This window comes from Microcaecilia unicolor, chromosome 3 (genome assembly GCF_901765095.1).
Source record: "Microcaecilia unicolor chromosome 3, aMicUni1.1, whole genome shotgun sequence".
NCBI classification, from domain to species: Eukaryota; Metazoa; Chordata; class Amphibia; order Gymnophiona; family Siphonopidae; genus Microcaecilia; species Microcaecilia unicolor.
In genome coordinates, this window is record NC_044033.1 from 52,323,213 (window position 1) to 52,342,897 (window position 19,685).

The window sequence follows — 19,685 nt, forward strand, 5'->3', positions numbered from 1 at the left end:
TGAAAAGCAAAATAAAAAAAATGAGCTGAAGAAGTCATTGAATATTAAGACCATACTTGTGTTTATTGAACTTATTTTCTCCATTCTGTACAAAATGTTCCCCTCATGTTGGACGACAAATATTTTCAGTTAATATAACTGGCTGCTTTAGTGTTCAATATATAGTTTACTTTTTTGGCATATTTGGTATATACTTGTTTTATTTACTGTTATGCATATGTAACAATGTCATCCCATAGAGACTTATCTATTATAAAATATTAAAATCATATAAAGTATGATGGAAAAATTCATATTTTTACTTCATATAGTTTCACACAAAACAGTATTGTTTATCTGGAACAGATGTCCTCAATAGACAGTAGAATTAATCAGCCACACAAGTGGATGACATTATCAGACAGCGTCAGAATGGAAAAACTCTCCCAGAGCTCAGAACTAGTAAAAGGTTATGAGCCTGAGTCTGAGCTGGAAAGATTACATACTGCTTTGTCGAGGTTTTGTTGTTTGCTGTTTTATCATATGCAGTCTTTGGGAGTATGTTGCTTCTTCGACGATTCAGAGCATCAAGATTATTTGTTGCTCTGTAATGCTCTAGACTCCTGAAGCAGGCCATTCAGCTGAAACACGGCCTGTGTTGAGTCTGGTGGAAGATCATCATTAAAATATCCTTGCACCATTGATATTTGCTGTTTTTGGTCATCTGCACTGTTTTCTGTACTGTACAGTGGTGGAAATAAGTATTTGATCCCTTGCTGATTTTGTAAGTTTGCCCACTGACAAAGACATGAGCAGCCCATAATTGAAGGGTAGGTTATTGGTAACAGTGAGAGATAGCACATCACAAATTAAATCCGGAAAATCACATTGTGGAAAGTATATGAATTTATTTGCATTCTGCAGAGGGAAATAAGTATTTAATCCCTCTGGCAAACAAGACCTAATACTTGGTGGCAAAACCCTTGTTGGCAAGCACAGCGGTCAGACGTCTTCTGTAGTTGATGATGAGGTTTGCACACATGTCAGGAGGAATTTTGGTCCACTCCTCTTTGCAGATCATCTCTAAATCATTAAGAGTTCTGGGCTGTCGCTTGGCAACTCGCAGCTTCAGCTCCCTCCATAAGTTTTCAATGGGATTAAGGTCTGGTGACTGGCTAGGCCACTCCATGACCCTAATGTGCTTCTTCCTGAGCCACTCCTTTGTTGCCTTGGCTGTATGTTTTGGGTCATTGTCGTGCTGGAAGACCCAGCCACGACCCATTTTTAAGGCCCTGGCGGGGGGAAGGAGGTTGTCACTCAGAATTGTACGGTACATGGCCCCATCCATTCTCCCATTGATGCGGTGAAGTAGTCCTGTGCCCTTAGCAGAGAAACACCCCCAAAACATAACATTTCCACCTCCATGCTTGACAGTGGGGACGGTGTTCTTTGGGTCATAGGCAGCATTTCTCTTCCTCCAAACACGGCGAGTTGAGTTCATGCCAAAGAGCTCAATTTTTGTCTCATCTGACCACAGCACCTTCTCCCAATCACTCTCGGCATCATCCAGGTGTTCACTGGCAAACTTCAGACGGGCCGTCACATGTGCCTTCCGGAGCAGGGGGACCTTGCGGGCACTGCAGGATTGCAATCCGTTATGTCGTAATGTGTTACCAATGGTTTTCGTGGTGACAGTGGTCCCAGCTGCCTTGAGATCATTGACAAGTTCCCCCCTTGTAGTTGTAGGCTGATTTCTAACCTTCCTCATGATCAAGGATACCCCACGAGGTGAGATTTTGCGTGGAGCCCCAGATCTTTGTCGATTGACAGTCATTTTGTACTTCTTCCATTTTCTTACTATGGCACCAACAGTTGTCTCCTTCTCGCCCAGCGTCTTACTGATGGTTTTGTAGCCCATTCCAGCCTTGTGCAGGTGTATGATCTTGTCCCTGACATCCTTAGACAGCTCCTTGCTCTTGGCCATTTTGTAGAGGTTAGAGTCTGACTGATTCACTGAGTCTGTGGACAGGTGTCTTTCATACAGGTGACCATTGCCGACAGCTGTCTGTCATGCAGGTAACGAGTTGATTTGGAGCATCTACCTGGTCTGTAGGGGCCAGATCTCTTACTGGTTGGTGGGGGATCAAATACTTATTTCCCTCTGCAGAATGCAAATAAATTCATATACTTTCCACAATGTGATTTTCCGGATTTAATTTGTGATGTGCTATCTCTCACTGTTACCAATAACCTACCCTTCAATTATGGGCTGCTCATGTCTTTGTCAGTGGGCAAACTTACAAAATCAGCAAGGGATCAAATACTTATTTCCACCACTGTATGTATAGTCTTTCCCATATGCAGAAGACTTCTCAGTTAATTTAAAAGATGAATGACACTATGTGCCTGATCAATCCCGTCCTCTATGGAAAATGCGTGTTACATGTAAAACAACTGTGCTTTTGCCACCAACAAGCAGGACTAAATCAGGCACACAAGTGGGTGACTCTCAAACTTGTGATTGCTCAAATTTCTGTTATAAATGCAGATTGAAAAGTTAAAGGTGCTACTTATTTGAATGGCTAATAAAGACTGTTCAGCACTACTCAATCAAATGCATAATCTCTGACTGAAGATTGATCCAGGTAGAAATGTGAAGTGAAGGTACTAATAGAGGACCAGACTGTTGCTTTGGAGATGCTCTCTAGCAAAGTAGATTTCAAGACAGATATGGTAGCAGAAGAGACTCTGATTTGATGATGTTTGACTCTGTCGGTTGATCACTGAATACTAGTCAATTAGCTAGAGTATGTTTTACCACTGACATACCAAGAGGGACATAATCGAACGCCCAAGTTTTCCTGAGGACATCCTCGCAGGGCGTCCCCGCGAAGGGGTGGGGAAACCCGTATTATCGAAACAAGATGGGTGTCCATCTTTCGTTTCGATAATATGGTCGGAGACGCCCAAATCTCAACATTTAGGTCGACCTTAAAGATGGTCGTCCTTAGAGATGGTCGACCCTGGTTTTCGGTGATAATGGAAACCGAGGACGCCCATCTCAGAAACGACCAAATCCAAGCCATTTGGTCATGGGAGGAGCCAGCATTCATAGTGCACTGGTCCCCTGACATGCCAGGACATCAACCGGGCACCCTAGGGGGTACTGCAATGGACTTCAGAAAAAGCTCCCAGGTTCATAGCTCCCTTACCTTGTGTGCTGAGCCCCCTAAAACCCACTCCCCACAACTGTACACCACTACTTAGGGATGAAGGGGGGCACCTAGATGTGGGTACAGTGGGTTTCTGGTGGGTTTTGTAGGGCCCACTGTTTCCTCCACAAGTGTAACAGGTAGGGGGGGCTGGGCCTGGGTCCGCCTGCCTGAAGTGCACTGCAGTACCCACTAAAACTGCTCCATGGACCTGCTTACTGCTATCATGGAGCTGGGTATGATATTTCAGGCTGGCATAGAGGATGGAAAACATATTTAATTTTTTTTAGGGTGGGAGGGGGTTGGTGACCACTGGGGGAGTAACGGGAGGTCATCCCTGATTCCCTCCGGTGGTCATCTGGTCATTTAGGGCACATTTTTGTGGCTTGGTTGTAAAAAAAAAAAAAGGACACAGTAAAGTCGCCCAAGTGTTAGTCAGGGACGCCCTTCTTTTTTCCATTATTGGCTGAGGACGCTCATGTGTTAAGCACGCCCCAGTCCCGCCTTCGCTATGCTTCCAATACACCCCCTTGAACTTTGGTCGTCCCCGCGACAGAAAGCAGTTGAGGATGCCCAAAATCGGCTTTCAATTATGCCATTTGGGTGACCCTGTGAGAAGGATGCCCATCTTCCGATTTGTGTCGAAAGATGGGCGCCCTTCTCTTTCGAAAAAAGCCTACAAATCTGTCAGAGTCAAAGCAGATGAAAAGCTGCATACACTTTGATGGACAATGCCCTTTTAGATAAGTGAAAGCCTCTTTAGAGTACAGAGAATGGAGGGTTTTCTCATACCGGTGCTTATGAAGTTCAGGATAGAAAATAGGAAATATTATTTCTTTGGAATAACTTAGGATGGGTTTGTAAGCCTACCTTATTACAATGAAATTGTGTATAAGACTTAGATGGGACTCAGTTTTGAAGCTCATTGGGTCTTCAAACCAAGATGACTGCCACTAGAAAATACTTTACATGTTGGAGAAGGCGGCATGTGAATCGAATAACTCTCATATGAGATGGCTGAGGGGAGATATTATAGAGGTCTATAATATCCTGTGTGGAGTGGAATGGTAGACATGAATTGTTTATCTTTTCAAAAAGTAGAAAGATTAGGGGACACACTATGAAGTTACTAAGTAGTGCATTTAAAACAATTTGAAGAAAATATTTTTTTTCACCCCATGCATAATTAAAACTGGAGAAGAAGTTAGTGTAGCTGGATTTAAAAAAACGATCTGGACAAACTCCAGGAAGAAAAGACCGTAAACCTTTATTAAGGCAGACCTGGGGAAAGCCACTGCTTATCTCAGTAAGGGGGGGGGGGGGGGGGGGGGGGGAAGCAGCATGATATCTTGCTACTTTTTAGAATCCTGCAAAGTACTTGTGATTTGGACTGGCCATTGCTGGAAAGAGGATGCTGGGCTAAATGGACCTTTGCTCTGACTCAGTATGGCAACTCTTATGCTCTTATGTCCCATGGGACTGGAGGCTTTTGGATTAGGATAACATAAAGAAGTCCTCTTGTGAATTTGGATATAACATAATTACATTACATTATTAAAAAGTCTTATATTCTGCAGTCACCCACTGGAGTTCTGTGCGGATCACAAAAGGAAAAAAAAGATAACCAGGCAGACCCTGATAAATTACAACTTAATCAACAGTATCAATGACTATTCAGCATTCACAAATTTCTTAAAGAAAAGTTTTTAATAATTTCCTAGAACTCAGGCAATTCCTCAGAACTTAATCTATCAGGACACGATAGACTGATATAGCACTAAAATTCATTCTCGTAGAGGTAGTACCAATATTGGAGCATGGAATTTGGTGGACATCAAAATGGATCTTGGCTTTGTAAGGAATACCAAATAAAAATACTTTTCCATTTGAAGGTATATGAGCTAGAGGAAGGTCTTCTTTCTGCCACCAAAACATTCTGATTAGGAAGCGGTAGTCCCAAGACAGCAAGTACAAATTGCTCAGTTTCCATTAGAACCTGAACAGATAAGAGAACAGAGAGTCTCTTAAGAAGGGGAAGTCAATTTGTTTGAGACCAGTAAGGTGCTACGAGAATCACTGTAATTGGCTTCGTCTGAAATTTGCTTTAGTGTTTTGAATATTATGGGAATGGGTGGATTGTGAAAGGGTATACAGAGCGAATTCCCAGTCCTCCTTAGGGGACAACAGCCCAACCTCCACAATATTGCTATGAAAGAGAAAGCACTATTGGCTAGATGACTTCAATATAACATACATAGTAACATAGTAGATGACGGCAGAAAAAGACCTGCACGGTCCATCCAGTCTGCCCAACAAGATAACTCATATGTGCTACTTTTTGTGTATACCCTACTTTGATTTGTACCTATGCTCTTCATGGCACAGACCGTATAAGTCTGCCCAGCACTATCCCCGCCTCCCAACCACCAATATGCCAGATGTTGACTGGGACATCCCTGAAATGATATTATCTGACCTCATTTGCAACTTGCTTTAAATTAATCCCCTTATTTTCTTACTCTTATATGTTCCATCTTTGCTTATACTCTAAGGCTATCTATGAAAATATTTTATTTCATATTGTGTTGACACTGTAATAAAGCATACTATGCCATACTTTGTATTGTTTGAATATTTTTACTGCCGTAATTGTCTATTGCTGTTTGACTTATTCTTGCTGTATACCACTTTCAGTAAATTCCTTCAAAAAGGTAGTAAATAAATCCTAATATATAAATAAATAAATAGGGAGATTCTGGATTCTTTACTAGGAGAACTGTTCCAGCAACTGGTAATGGAACCCATGAAGGAGGGGGCCTTACTGGACCTGATGCTTATGAATGTTTCCGATGTTACAGTCATTGATTATCTGGTATCCAGTGATGACCTGGTAGTGTGGTTCAATATTAGGACACTGCATTGAGAGGGTTTATTCAAAAGTGAGGATGCACCAAGAAAACAGACTTTGTCAAGAAGTGGGGGAGGGGGATACTTCAAGCAGTCACTAGCTGGATGGGAACAACTGGGGAAAGCAGAAAAGCAATATGCAAAAATGTACATTAAGGGTAATAAAACTTTTAGTTACGAAAGTAAATACAAATAAGAAGAAAAGGAGACTAGTATAGTTCTCAAAAATAGCAGGCTAGAAAAGGTATGGAAAAAGAGATTAGCCTTCATAAACTACAAGAAATCAAATAAAAAGAAAGAAAAATAACAATACCTGGAAAAGCTGAGAGGAACTGGTAAAGCAGACAGGAAAGCAAAGATGCAAACGGAAGAAAAAATAGCCAAGATTTGTTTTCAGATATGTTAATGATACAAGGATGTATGAAAGTGGCATTGTCAGAATCAAGTATGAAGAGGATGAGTTTGTAGAAGCTGGTGAGAATAAAACAGTATTGCTTAACAAATATTTAACAACTAGCTCATGAGCAGCTAGCTAGCTAAACTAAAATTAAGGCCAGAAGAGAGAACCTGAAGGATACTGAAGGAACTTAAGAAAGTTCTAGTTGCTCTGCTGTCTGACTTTTCAGTTGTGCTACAGCAGCTTATTAGTTTGATTATTTTGATAATTTATTGTTGTACAAGGTTTTGCCAATAATTATTTTTGAATTTTTATGTTTTATTATGTAAGCTTCCTAGGGGTAGGAGGATTTACATTTTTAAAATAAATAAACGAGAGAAGGACAGGTGTGGTCCCTTCTCCACAAATTCAGGAGGTTGAGAACTACAGGTATATTAAGGGAAAAATTACTACAACAGAAAAGATAGTTCAGTTTCTGGAATCCAGTGGACTGTAAGTTCTGAAGCAGCATGGCTTTACTACAGATAAATCATTTCAGATAAATCTGATTTTTTTTCTTTTGACTGGGTGTGTAGTTGGAAAGAGGGAAGTACTAGATATGGTATACGTGGAGAGGCATAATCGAACATGAACGCCCATCTCCATGGGCGTCTATGTCTGACAACGGGAACGTTAAGGGGCGGGACAGACCGTATTAAAAAAAAAATGGCCGCCCATCTTTTTTTTCGATATTACGGTTTGTGCCCGGCAAATGCATCGGACTTGTGCGGATTTGAGCTGGGCGGTTTTGTTTTTTAGCGGTAATGGAAACCGAAGGCGCCCAGTTCAAACACGAACAAATCCAAGGCATTTGGTCGTGGGAGGGGCCAGGATTCATAGTGCACTGGTCCCCCTCATATGCCAGGACACCAACCAGGCACCCTAGGGGGCATTTGTAACAATTAAAAAAAAAGTCAAATACCTCCCAAGTCCATAGCTCCCTTCCTTTGGGTGCTGAGCCCCTCAAATCCCCCCCAAAACCCACTGCCCACAACTCTACATCATTACCATAGCCCTTATGGCTGAAGGGGGGCATCTACATGTGGATACAGTGGGTTTTGGGGGCGGTTTGGAGGGCTCCCATTTACCACCACAAGTGTAATAGGTAGTGGGGGGATGGGCCTGGGACCCACTAACAACTGCTCCAGGGACCTGCATACTGTTGTGATGGAGCTGGGTATGACATTTGAGGCTGGCATAGAGGCTGGCAAAAAAATGTTTTTTATTTTTATTTTTTGGGTGGGAGGGGGTTGGTGACCACTGGGGGAGTAAGGGGAGGTGATCCCCATTCCCTCCGGTGGTCATCTTGTCAGTTGGGGCACCTTTTTGAGGCTTGGTCGTGAACAAAAAGGGACCAAGTAAAGTCGGCCAAATGCTCGTCAGGGCCGGCTTTCTTTTTTCCATTATCGTCCGAAGCCGGCTATCTCTTAACCACGCTCCCATCCCGCTTTCAGTACACTGCCAACACGCCCCTTTAAACTTTCGCCAGCTCCGCAACGGAAAGCAGTTGAAGCCGGCCAAAATCGGCTTTCGATTATACCGATTTGGCCGGCTTTAGGAGAAGGCCGGCCATCTCCCGATTTGTGTCGGAAGATGGCCGGCCTTCTCGTTCGAAAATAAGCAGGAAAATTTCCCTGTCAATTTGGCAGAGTGGAAAAACAAAATGGAGAAGACTGAGGGAACTACTGCATGTGGAAAGTGTCAGGCATGCTCAAACTCTAGTTCTGAGCTCTTGGAGAGCTGGTCATCCGGGTGCCAGTGGATAACCTCACCCATTTGTGTGCCTGATTCAGTTCTGTGTGCTGATGAAGAATGCTATATTCAAGCTTTAAAGCTTTTTATACTGAGGTCACAGTTTTCCTTACTTCACTAAGAATATCATACGTTATCTCTAAAACATCAAAAGCTTCATGAATACTTTCTGGAGAGAGCAGATAATAGAGAGCTCCTTCATGATCTCGGTTTTGTTTCAAGAAGTCTGCAATCATTTTCCAGCGAGAAGCTTCAACGTCATCTTCTGCCCATTTTGGTTCTCTGAGGAAGGTAGACTGGAGAAGAGGGTATGCAGAATCATGGTACACCTGAAGGAATACAGATTTCAGGAACTCTCCGTCTCTCTTAAAATAAAGAAATGATGTAACTTAATCAACCAACCAAGTAATTCAATAATTTTCAAATAAAGCAACTAGATTATCTTCACAAAAGTTATTCATTTATTATAATACAAGACAAAAACATGGAATTATACTTAGAGTGAAGCTGGTGGTGCTGCTGTGGACAAACGGAATGATAAAAAAAACCTGGTACTTTTAAAGATAAGCGATAGGAAGTCACTACAGACAAGCCATTAAGAATGTTAACACAATTCAGAAGCTTGACCATTATCTCAAATGAATTGTCTTTTCTTTAAAAAGAAAATTAGAAGAAAATAACTCCAAGAAGTATTTTTTCCTAACATTCCTGCATCGATCTGCCAAGCGAGTTTGTTTACATTTGGTGGGAATATGACATACTCAACAGTCAGGTATTCCTCCACAATACCATATAGCCACTGTCTTTCCAACACGTCATTAGTACTAAATGGGATATAAAGCAAATTGCAGAACAGACCAGGCTTAAAAAAAAAAAAGAAAGAAATTACAGGCCTGGCTCAATGGCTTAGGCCACTGCACTCTGCATTATTTCCATCTGATGGGAGTGGAAGAGTCTGGGCATGCTGCACAGAAGGTATGTTCTGGTGCAGAAAGGGAATGGAACATGGCTAACCTGTAGCACCGAGGGCTTCCCCTTGAGTTCCAACACACCTCTGTTTCTTGTTGCTCCACTTACTTGTCTAAAGGGCCTTTTTACTAAACTGTGATAAAAAAAGGGCTCTGTGCTAGAGGCAGGGTTTGTTTTTGCTGCACGCTGAGGCCCTTTGTACCACAGTGGGTAAAAAGGCTCAAAAAGGACATGGCCATGCAGTAAAATTGCTCTTACCGCGTGGCCATGCGGGGAGGGGGGAGTACTTACTGCCACCCATTGAGGTGGCAGTAAGGGCTCCTGCGCTAACCTCCTGCAGTAATATTTTTCCCTAATTACCGCTAACGCCGGACATTTTGCATGCTGGGGGTGGAACTACCACTGGCACACACGTTGGGCTGGTTTCTGGACTGGCATGCGGAATTACTGCCCGGGGCACGTGGTAACTGGGTGGTAGTGCCAATTTGAAGTGTGTAGGCGCCTATGTGCCTTTGTAAAAGGGCCTCTTAGTGTCTTTATTTAATTCAATAAATGTATAAATTAGAACACATGAAATAAAGAATAATGATGTCTTTGCAAAAGGCTAAACAAGTCAAAATAAACTAGTAATCTTAGGTAAATGGTAGGGAATGGAAAATGAGGTAAGGTGGGATAAGATAGGGTAGGAATAAGTTAATGGGAATAGATCGTAATATAATAAATCGAGGAAAAAAAATAAGAAAACCTTAAGAAAATAACTGTGCTTTACCTTTTCCGATCTCTTTAGTGTGCTTTCTTTTTCTGCCCATGCGCTCTACAATAGAATTTGAAAAATTACATGAATGGGACTTCTGAAAGCTAGAAGCATATTTGGAAAGTCACTGCGTCAATCGAAAAACAACATCATCAACGAAACTGACTATATACACATCATATCCTGACGCTAACATTTTCGACAGTTGTAAACACAAAGGAGAGGGAATCCAAAAGCAGAGAAACAGAAGTAAATAGCAAAAAAAGCACAAGAAGCCTTCAATTTAGCGGCATCTCAGATAGATTTTACTGTTCAGACCGACACGAGATACTTTAGTTTGAAAATCATACACATTCACGCATTGCCAGTTTGGCGGCTTTCATCCAAGTACTATTGTCTTTTTCAAGACAACAAGGATTTTCTCACAGTGGATAATTGATATCCTTGGAAAATGATAGCATCTGTAGACCCCCGATACAGGCAGTTTTAGCTGAAACACGGACTGTGTCGGGTCTGATCATTAAAGTCAAGCTGAGATGCCCCTAACTTGAAGGCTCTCGGGTAAACAATCATGCTAGAAATGGTGTGGACTTAATGCTCTCTATCAAACTAGGAAGGCTAAAATTACATATTATATTACAGATTATAAATTCTTAAAGCAGGGCTCAACAAATCCCAGGTGCATGACGCCTATTCAAACAAGCCTACCCAAAAGACCCAGATTAATCTCATGAACCCATCTACCTTACATATACTGAAAAGAAAACAACATTGACCCAGAATCTATCTCCCACCTTACCCTCCTCTCTCTATCATCTGTCTCTACCTACCTACCCATCCATCCTTCTATTATGTTATACTTAATTTCCTACTTTACATAACAAAATTCTGTTTTACCTATTACTATGTAAGCCGCATTGAGCCTGCTTGTAGTGGGAAAGTGCGGGATATAAATATAATAAATAATAAATAGAAACTGCACTCTAGTACCTGGCATTTCGTGCCTACTAAACTGTTTCTGGAGCACTGGCTGCCTCAGTACCAGAAATGGACTCGTCTGCTGTTTGAGCTGTACAGCTCCAGTCTCAGTAAGTTTGAATCATTTGAAACAGGAAAACAGTTATGTACCCATACAGTAAAGGAAAACAAAGTTACCTACCTGTGGAAGGTGTTCTCTGAGGATAGCAGAATAGATAGTGTCGTAAGTAGGTGACATCATCTGACTGAGCCCTTGCCCTAGAATCACCCTCCACTCAACGTTTTTGAGAACACTGCACCACACATGTGCATACCTTCCCATGAGATGGCTTAACCATTGGACGAGGTGAGGCAGAGGCTCAGAATGCCGACAATAAAGTGTGCCAAAATCCCTAGCCTCTCACTTCACCTGGTCTAATGTTTAAAGCCTTCACTCTTCTCCCTCCTTCCTAAGAGTTCAACATTTCTCCCCTTCTCTCCCACCCCCTTGCCCAGTCTCTCTCTCTCTTCCCCCACCTCCACACCCGAGCGTCTGGTGTCTCGCCATCTTCATCTCTCTCTTCCCTCCCGCAGCCAAACCAACTGTCACATCAGGAGTCCTGTTCGAATCAGCAGCACTACCCTCCACACCAGCTGAAAGTGGCACCAATGCCCACACCACCCAGCCCAGCTTCACAGCAACCTCCTCAGCTGTGGCCAAGCAACCGGCATCCAAGCAGGCGTGGATGGGACTCACAGAAACTCAGGTCAGTGGGTCTACCTTGAAGCCATTTCCATCTGTGGCAGCACACCCTGGGGCCCTGCAGCAGCTTAGCCACACGGCCAACCAGGTAGCCCAATTTCCATGGGGCAGCAGAAGCAGTTGCAGCAGCACCTGATGTCTCTGAGGGCAGTGGGAGCCTCAGAAGCTACAGGTAGGGGTGGGAGAGGTGGCCCCCAGAGGGAATGAGGAGGAGAAGGGGGAGAATGAGTTAGGGCTATGACGCAAATAGTTACCATGCTGGGGGAAGGGGGTGGGGCTGTGTGTGCTGAGGGGGAGAGGGAAGGGGAAAAAGGAGGGTAGGGTGCTGGTGGTGGGGGACAGAAAAAGATATGGTGAACACAAATAAATACTGTACTGATCTTTACTGGAAATTGGTCTGTATGAGTCTTTGTCTGGCCTGGACCCCCAGCTGGTGTAGTCCCTAGTCAGCTCTGTGGGTGGGGGGGGGAGGGGTCATCACCCTCTTGTTCTGCCTGTGTGTCCTCTGGCAGGAGCTGTCTTCGTTATAGTGTGAAGTTGTGCAGCATGCAGCAAGCCATGAATATCTTGGCAACCTTTTCTGAGCTGTAGAGAAGCTCCCATCCAGAATGGTCCAGACATGCGAATGTTTTTCAGCTAGCCAAAGGGGTGCTAAATGATGGTGCGGATGTTCTTGTGGCTCTTGTTATGTTCCTTCCCCGCCTCATTATGGGGTGGACAATGGGAGTCATTAGCTAGGTTCGCTGGGGTAGCCTGTCACCTTTGGGGGAAGCAGGAATCACAAGCATGGGTGTGTATTTGTATGTGGACCTTGTGGAGTACGGGTCATGAGTGTGGACTCTGGGGCATTTTGAGGGAGGGAGGGTGGTAATGTAAGGAGGGGGGAGTGGGTATGGGCAGTGGCGTTCCTAGGGGGGCTGACAACCGGGGCGGATCGCCGATGCGCCCCGCCCCCCCGGGTGCAGCGCCCCCCCCCCCCGGAACAGCGCGACGCCGCCCCCCCCCAGCGAAAGAACCCCCCCCGGGTGCACGCCGCTGGGGGGGGGGGGGCCGGCTCTTCGTTTTCATGCTCCCTCTGCCCCGGAACAGGAAGTAACCTGTTCCGGGGCAGAGGGAGCATGAAAACGAAGAGCCGACAGGCGCACGGCACCCCCCCAGCGGCGTGCACCCGGGGTGGACCGCCCCCACCGCCCCCCCTTGGTACGCCACTGGGTATGGGGGGTTAGGAATCCCAGTACTGCTTACCTAGGAGCCAGCTCCAGGATATATGCATTGTGGGTGGAGCTGGGTACCAAACACACACATCCACGATCTCCCCCTGGGCATCACACATGACCTGCATGTTCATGGAGTGATATGATTTTCTGTTCCTACAGCTCTCCTTGAATGCTCAGGGGGAGGAGGGTCTGACTGTGATGTGTGTGCAGTCATTGACACCAATGTGGAACTGAGCCTTGTTGTTCTGGAGGGCCTGGGTGGTAGTGGGGGCAATAGTGTGAGGTGTGGGTGAGGAAGGCATTGAGGAACTGGGCAAGAAAGTTGGAGATGGCAGGCTAGGTGAGGCCTGAACTGACTGCTAGCCTAGCACTGACCTAAAAGTGCCAGTGGCAAGAAAGGTGAGGGAGACAGTGACCTTAAGGTGGACAGACACTGGATTATTCCTGCATGTCTTGGCCTGGAGAAGTTTTTTTTTTTTTTTTGTTACATTTGTACCCCGCACTTTCCCACTCATGGCAGGCTCAATGCGGCTTACATGGGGCAATGGTGGGTTAAGTGACTTACCCAGAGTCACAAGGAGCTGCCTGTGGCTGAAGTGGGAATCGAACTTAGTTCCCCAGGACCAAAGTCCACCACCCTAACCACTAGGCCACTCCTCCACTCAAGTTGAAGCTGGTCACAGAGTTGCTGTATGACAGTCCTATCAAAGCAGTACCTAAGTAAGGCATTGCTGGACAGTGAGGTCCATGAAGCAAGTCTTGGGTGTAAATACTCTAGAATCTGGGCCTCCCCTCCAAACTCTCATCCACATGCAGCAAAATGTCAGCCACAATAGCATTCAGAACATCCATGATAGACAAGCAGGTGTCCCATCACCACAGGTGCAATCCACTAAGCCCAGTAACATCACTGTGAACTCCTCCATCTACTGCACCCAGTGAGATCCCACAGCAGCACCAGCAAACAGTCCTCACCCAAACAGCAGCAACACAAAACACAGTGACAAACTGGGATCAAACAGATGAACAATGAGAGACAGAAACAGGTAGAGGGTTTGAATAAAAGGGTGAGGGTTTGGTGGGCAAAGGGGGTGATATACAGAGCAAGGGAGGGTGTGGCTGGGGGGCTGGCAGGTATGGGCAAGGATTTGAAGTAGTGAGACATAGAGGAGGCAAGGCAGAAAATGTGAGGGTCAAAAGGTTCAGACAAGGGCAAACAAACAAAGATAATAGACCACTCAGCAACTCTCCACTGTTTTCCACAAACCAACAATTCCACCTCTCCACTCTCCAACTCAGCAAAACCACAAATGGGTCCAAAGGCAAGTTTTGGTCTTGAGCTAGTTGGTTTTAAAGCAGGTCTAATTCACAATGTTTTTATTCTGGCACAAAGAAATCGTTTTGCTATCTGTTATCTCAAAAAGACATGCACACGTAACACCGCTCACCTCATGCCCACGAAACGACCCTAAAACACCCAATCTCATAAAGCTTTTCTCTGGACGAATATCGGACGTTTACTGAGTTTTTTTTGTTTGACTATATAGTTAAACTTTTTCATGTGAGAAACACATCCATCTGCCCCTTGTGCCATTTTTTGCACATTTCTTCTTCTGAAAATGCACCCCTATATGTTTCAAAGTTCATGCTTTGCACATATTAACACTCCAATGTATTTTGGGTGGTGGTTTTTTTTTTTAATGGGTGGAGAGAATAAATTATAGGTTTTCGAAACTTGCTTGTCTAAGATTTTACAATATATATATTACTTCATGCCACACCCATTTTCATGGCCATCACAGAATAATAAATCTACCCACTTGAGAAACAAACCTGTATAATTAAGGAATAATGGCAGTACAATGGAATATGGTGCAGGAATGGTGTCCTTCTATTAAACAGTAAATTAATACTGAGATGAATCAAAAGATATTTATTCCAAGGAGCCACTGAAAACCCAATAATTAGGGGAGGTAAAAATCACTATAACCTTGTATTAAAAAAAACCTGCCCTATAATCTATAGAACAGGAGACAATACAGGTAATCTATAACCCCAAAATGTGATATAAATATACTGTGAAATATAGGAAGGACTTCAGTAAGGACTCACTCGAGTTCGAGAGCCACTCATATGAAATTGCCTGCGATTTGGCAGGCTAATCCAAGTGCTCTGCTAACATCATAGAACAGTGATGGCGAACCTATGGCACGCGTGCCAGAGAGGGCACTCAGAGCCCTCTCTGTTGGCACGCGTGCCGTCGCCTCAGCCAGTTCCAGCCCCCCCCCCCCCCCCCTCCGAATAAAAGTCATACCTGGTTAGTCTTAAGGCGGTGTCAGCAGCAGCAGTGAAAAGCATGCTGGTCCCGCCCTCATTTCCTGTTTCCGCAAGGGTGGGACCAGCACTTGAGGGACAGACGGGAAGGCTGAAGGCGCGCCGAGCCAGCACGCTTTTCACTGTCGTTGCCGCCTTAATTCCGACCAGGTATGACTTTTATTTGGATTGGGGGCCCTGGTGCTCGGAGGGCAGGCGGGCGGGCGACCTGGTGCTGGGTGGAAGGGAGTGATGTCTGATGCTGGGTGGGAGGGAGGGACGGATGCCTGGTGCTAGGTGGGAGGGAGGGGAGCCTGGTGCTGGGTGCTTGGTGCACCTGGTGCTGGGTGGGAGGGATGCCTGGTGCTGGGAGGGCAGAGGGGAGAGGAGGGTGGCTGGACATGGGTGGCTGGAGGGGAGAGGAGGGTGGCTGGACATGGGTGGCTAGAGGGCAGGGAGGAGAAAAACTGCACATGGATGGAGAAAATAGGCACAAGCTGGATCCACATTATACCTCCTCCAGTCAATCCCACAGAGGAGGACCCAGCTTTTACTTATGGATGGAGAGCAAAAAATGAAGAAGAAAGGAGGAAAGTAAAGAAATAAATGGAAAGGAAGCCCTGGAAACGGAGTTAAGAGAACAGATAGAGAGCAGCAGAATCAGAGACTAGGACCAATATGGATAGAAAAACAAAATCACCAGACAACAAAGGTAGAAAAAAATCATTTTATTTTCATTTTAGTGTTTGGAATATGTCCAATTTGAGAATTTACATCTGCTGTCTTATTTGCACTGAGTATACTGGAGCTACAACAGCTTACAGAAATGATTTATAATGAAAAAAAAACATGTTATTTTTTTCTCCTATACTAGTATAATAGTTTCAATGATGTCTGTTTATATGCGCCATGGCTGGTGTAAGGGGTGTGGGTATCATAGGGGTGGAGTCATATGTGGTGACCCCGCCCATAATGAGTACCGGCACCTGTTATTCAGGTTAAATTGCCCTGTTGGCACTTTGCGATAAATAATTAGATTTTGGGTTGCTGTTTGGGCACTCGGTCTCTGAAAGGTTCGCCATCACTGTCATAGAACCTTCCTAGAGCTCAAAATCAATGTGCTTTAATCAAAAAAATATCCATTGGTATATCCTCAATCTTCAACATTATGAACTATACAGTGGTGTACCAAGGGGGGGGGGGGGGGGCGGTCCGCCCCAGGTGCACGCCGCTGGGGGGGGGGGGGGTGCTGCGCGTCTGTCGGCAACGCTCGTTCCCTCCCTCTGCCCCGGAACGGGTTACTTCCTGTTCCGGGGCAGAGGGCGCAGGGAATGAGCGAAGCTGACAGGCGCGCGGCACCCCCCCCCCCCCAGCAGGTAAAGATGCACCCGGGGGGGGGGGGGGGCATTTCGCCGGGGGGAGGTGTCCGTCGTTTCACTGGGGGGGGGGGTCACGCTGCACTCGGGGGGGGGGGGCACATCGGCGATCCGCCCCCAGGTGTCAGCCACCCTAGGAACGCCACTGGAACTATAAACAAATCAAGTCCCTCACTGGGATGCCATCTCAATATAGAAAAGAAGGTTCAACTAGGGCTGACACTTATCTTAAATAGCACAACAGGTCACTGCTTCCATATCGAGATGGCATCCCTGTGAAGGATGCCATCTCGATATTAGCTAGCAGATAAAGGGGCCCTTTTGCTAAAAATGCCTTAAGTGTTTGTACTAACTGTTTATTATGTACAAAAACTATCACATGATAAGTTTAAAGCCTGTATAATAAATGCAGAGGCCTGCCCAGCATCTGCCCTGTATCAAGCACAGAGAGCAGACACCTTCCACATGGGCATTCATTGCATGCCTGGGCAGACAGCGCAGGTCCACCTGTGCTATTTGCCCAAGTGTGTAACACAGTCCCAGTGCAGTCTGCTTACCCTGCACTTGAACAGATCCTCCCCAACAGTACCCACACATTTCCTAATATAATTTCATCAGATCTCCACACCCAATCCAGTCCCCCAGAAACTCTTCCCCCCAAATGTAACCCCTTGGTAAAATCCCTTTGCTGAAGTCCCTCCCCTGACACAAAGCCCTCTTCCTCCCCCAAGCACACCTAGGACTTACCCAGGGGTAATTCTTGGTCATCTAGAAGGGAAGGGTGAGAAAGGTCCCTCTCCTGCTTTCCCACCCCATTTGGCTCTGGGTGTCAAAATGACTCTGATAATCCCTAGTGGTAGTGTCACAGTACTACCGTGGTACTGCTGCTAGGAGTCTATTTTTATGGTGAAATGTGAAGTTTACTAAAGAAGGTGACAACTATGGGCAAAACCTACCAGCAACTTCAGCTAAGCAGCTCAAAGCTGAACACCAGGTTGCACAGACAAGGCCACGTAAAGAAAATGAGTGCCAAATAGTTTCGGTGACATAATAATGACTGCTTTCTCATCTCACTTTACTTTTCATTCTTTACAACCCCTCCCACATTAAAAACACAGCAATTTTCTGCCACGCCCAATTCAGGACTTTCCCTATAATGCTTCCGGTGCTTCCCTTTCAGTTCCCTGCCTCTGTCCCTCTTTGTTTTTAAAAACCAGGCTCAAGGGTCATCTATTTTCTTCTGTCTATATCTTCATCAAAGAATTCATTTCACAAAATTAAACTAAGAGCACTAACGCATTCATTAAATTCTTACAGCTCACCAATATCTGATTATAGCTGTTATTCTGTGCTTGCTGCACATTAACATTTAAACCTTAAAGTTGTTCAGAAGCTTCATTGAACGATATAAACTGATAATTTTGACAGCTCTGAGATGTATTATCCATTCACGTTACTAGCAACAAAATGTGATGAAATTACAGGTGCAGAGGAGAAAACATTGTTCAGTACATAAAGAGAGACAAATCTACTATGTAATGAAATTCTTTTGTTCATTTCAAAATATTTCTCATCACATACCCTGAGTGCATCCATGATATCAGGCTGCTCCATGAGTTTTGGAAAAGTTGCTAGAATGGGGCTACAGATTAAGTCTGAAACAAAGGAAAATAAAAATAATTATGGTTAGCCAAGATAAAGTGGACAGATAATTGCCTTCAAACAAAATAAAATATCCTATGACAAAGTTGAGTATCCAATGTCGTCCAGTGCAATTACTCTGGTGACAGAGCCTTCAAAAACAAGCCAATAAAATTTTAAGAAAATTAATTAGAAAGTATTTTAAGTACTTTTAAATAGGAATTCTCTGATTTTTAAAGTGAGTTACATGTTTGCCAGCAGGTGGACAATGCGTAAATCTCTTATCTGTGCATAGTAACGTGGAGAGGCATAATCAAACGGGGTCGGCCATCTATAAGGGCGGCCATCTCTAACGCCGGCCCCATCAAGCGGCGTACCTGACTGTATTATTGAAACAAGATGGCCGGCCATCTTTCGTTTCAATAATATGGTCGGGGCCAGCCAAATCTCAACATTTGGCCTGCCCTTAGAGATCGCTGGCGTTAGAGATGGCCGCCATTGGTTTTCACCGATAATGGAAACTAATGGCGGCCATCTCAAACGCGGCCAAATCCAATGCATTTGGTCGTGGGAGGAGCCAGCATTTGTAGTGAACTGGTCCCCCTCACATGCCAGGACACCAACCGGGCACCCTAGGGGGCACTGCAGTGGACTTCACAAATTGATCCCAGGTACATAGCTCCCTTACCTTGTGTGCTGAGCCCCCCAAAACCCACTCCCCACAACTGTACACCACTACCATTGCCCTTATGGGGTGAAGGGGGCACTTAGATGTGGGTACAGTGGGTTTCTGGTGGGTTTTGGAGGGCTCCCATGTACCACCACCAGTTTAACAGGTGGGGGGGATGGGCCTGGGTCCGCCTGCCTGAAGTACACTGCAGTACCCACTAAAAACTGCTCTAGGGACCTGCATAGTGCTGTCATGGAGCTAGGTATGACATTTGAGGCTGGCATAGAGGCTGGCAAAAAATGTTTTTAATTTATTTCTTTTGGGTGGGAGGGGGTTGGTGACCACTGGGGGAGTAAGGGGAGGTCATCCCCGATTCCCTCCAGTGGTCATCTGGTCATTTAGGGCACATTTTTGAGGCTTGGTCGTGAACAAAAAAGGACCAAGTAAAGTCGGCCAAATGCTCGTCAGAGCCAGCCTTCTTTTTTCCATTATCGGCCGAGGCTGGCCATCTCTTAACCATGCCCCGTCCCGCCTTCGGTACACTTCCGACACGCCCCCTTTAACTTTGGCCGGCCCTGTGATGGAAAGCAGTTGAAGCTGGCCAAAATCGGCTTTCGATTATACCGATTTGGCCAGCCTTAGGAGAAGGCTGGCCATCTCACGATTTGTGTTGGAAGATGGCCAGCCTTCTCCTTCGAAAATAAGCAGGATAGTAAATATACGGTCCTTCTGAAAATTT

At 45.0% G+C, this 19,685-nt stretch overlaps 1 protein-coding gene across 1 annotated transcript in view; it reads right to left on the bottom strand.

The window, feature by feature from the left end:
• Nucleotides 1-8,115: 8,115 nt before the first annotated feature.
• Nucleotides 8,116-19,685, bottom strand: part of NPHP1 (nephrocystin 1) — a 134,165-nt gene continuing 122,595 nt past the window's right edge. The window contains exons 18-20 of the mRNA XM_030194632.1: nucleotides 18,217-18,290; nucleotides 10,025-10,069; nucleotides 8,116-8,651 (exon numbers count right to left, since the gene is read on the bottom strand). Of these exons, the coding sequence (XP_030050492.1) occupies nucleotides 8,373-8,651; nucleotides 10,025-10,069; nucleotides 18,217-18,290 (398 nt within the window). The 3' untranslated portion in view covers nucleotides 8,116-8,372. The remainder of the gene's footprint in view (nucleotides 8,652-10,024; nucleotides 10,070-18,216; nucleotides 18,291-19,685) is intronic.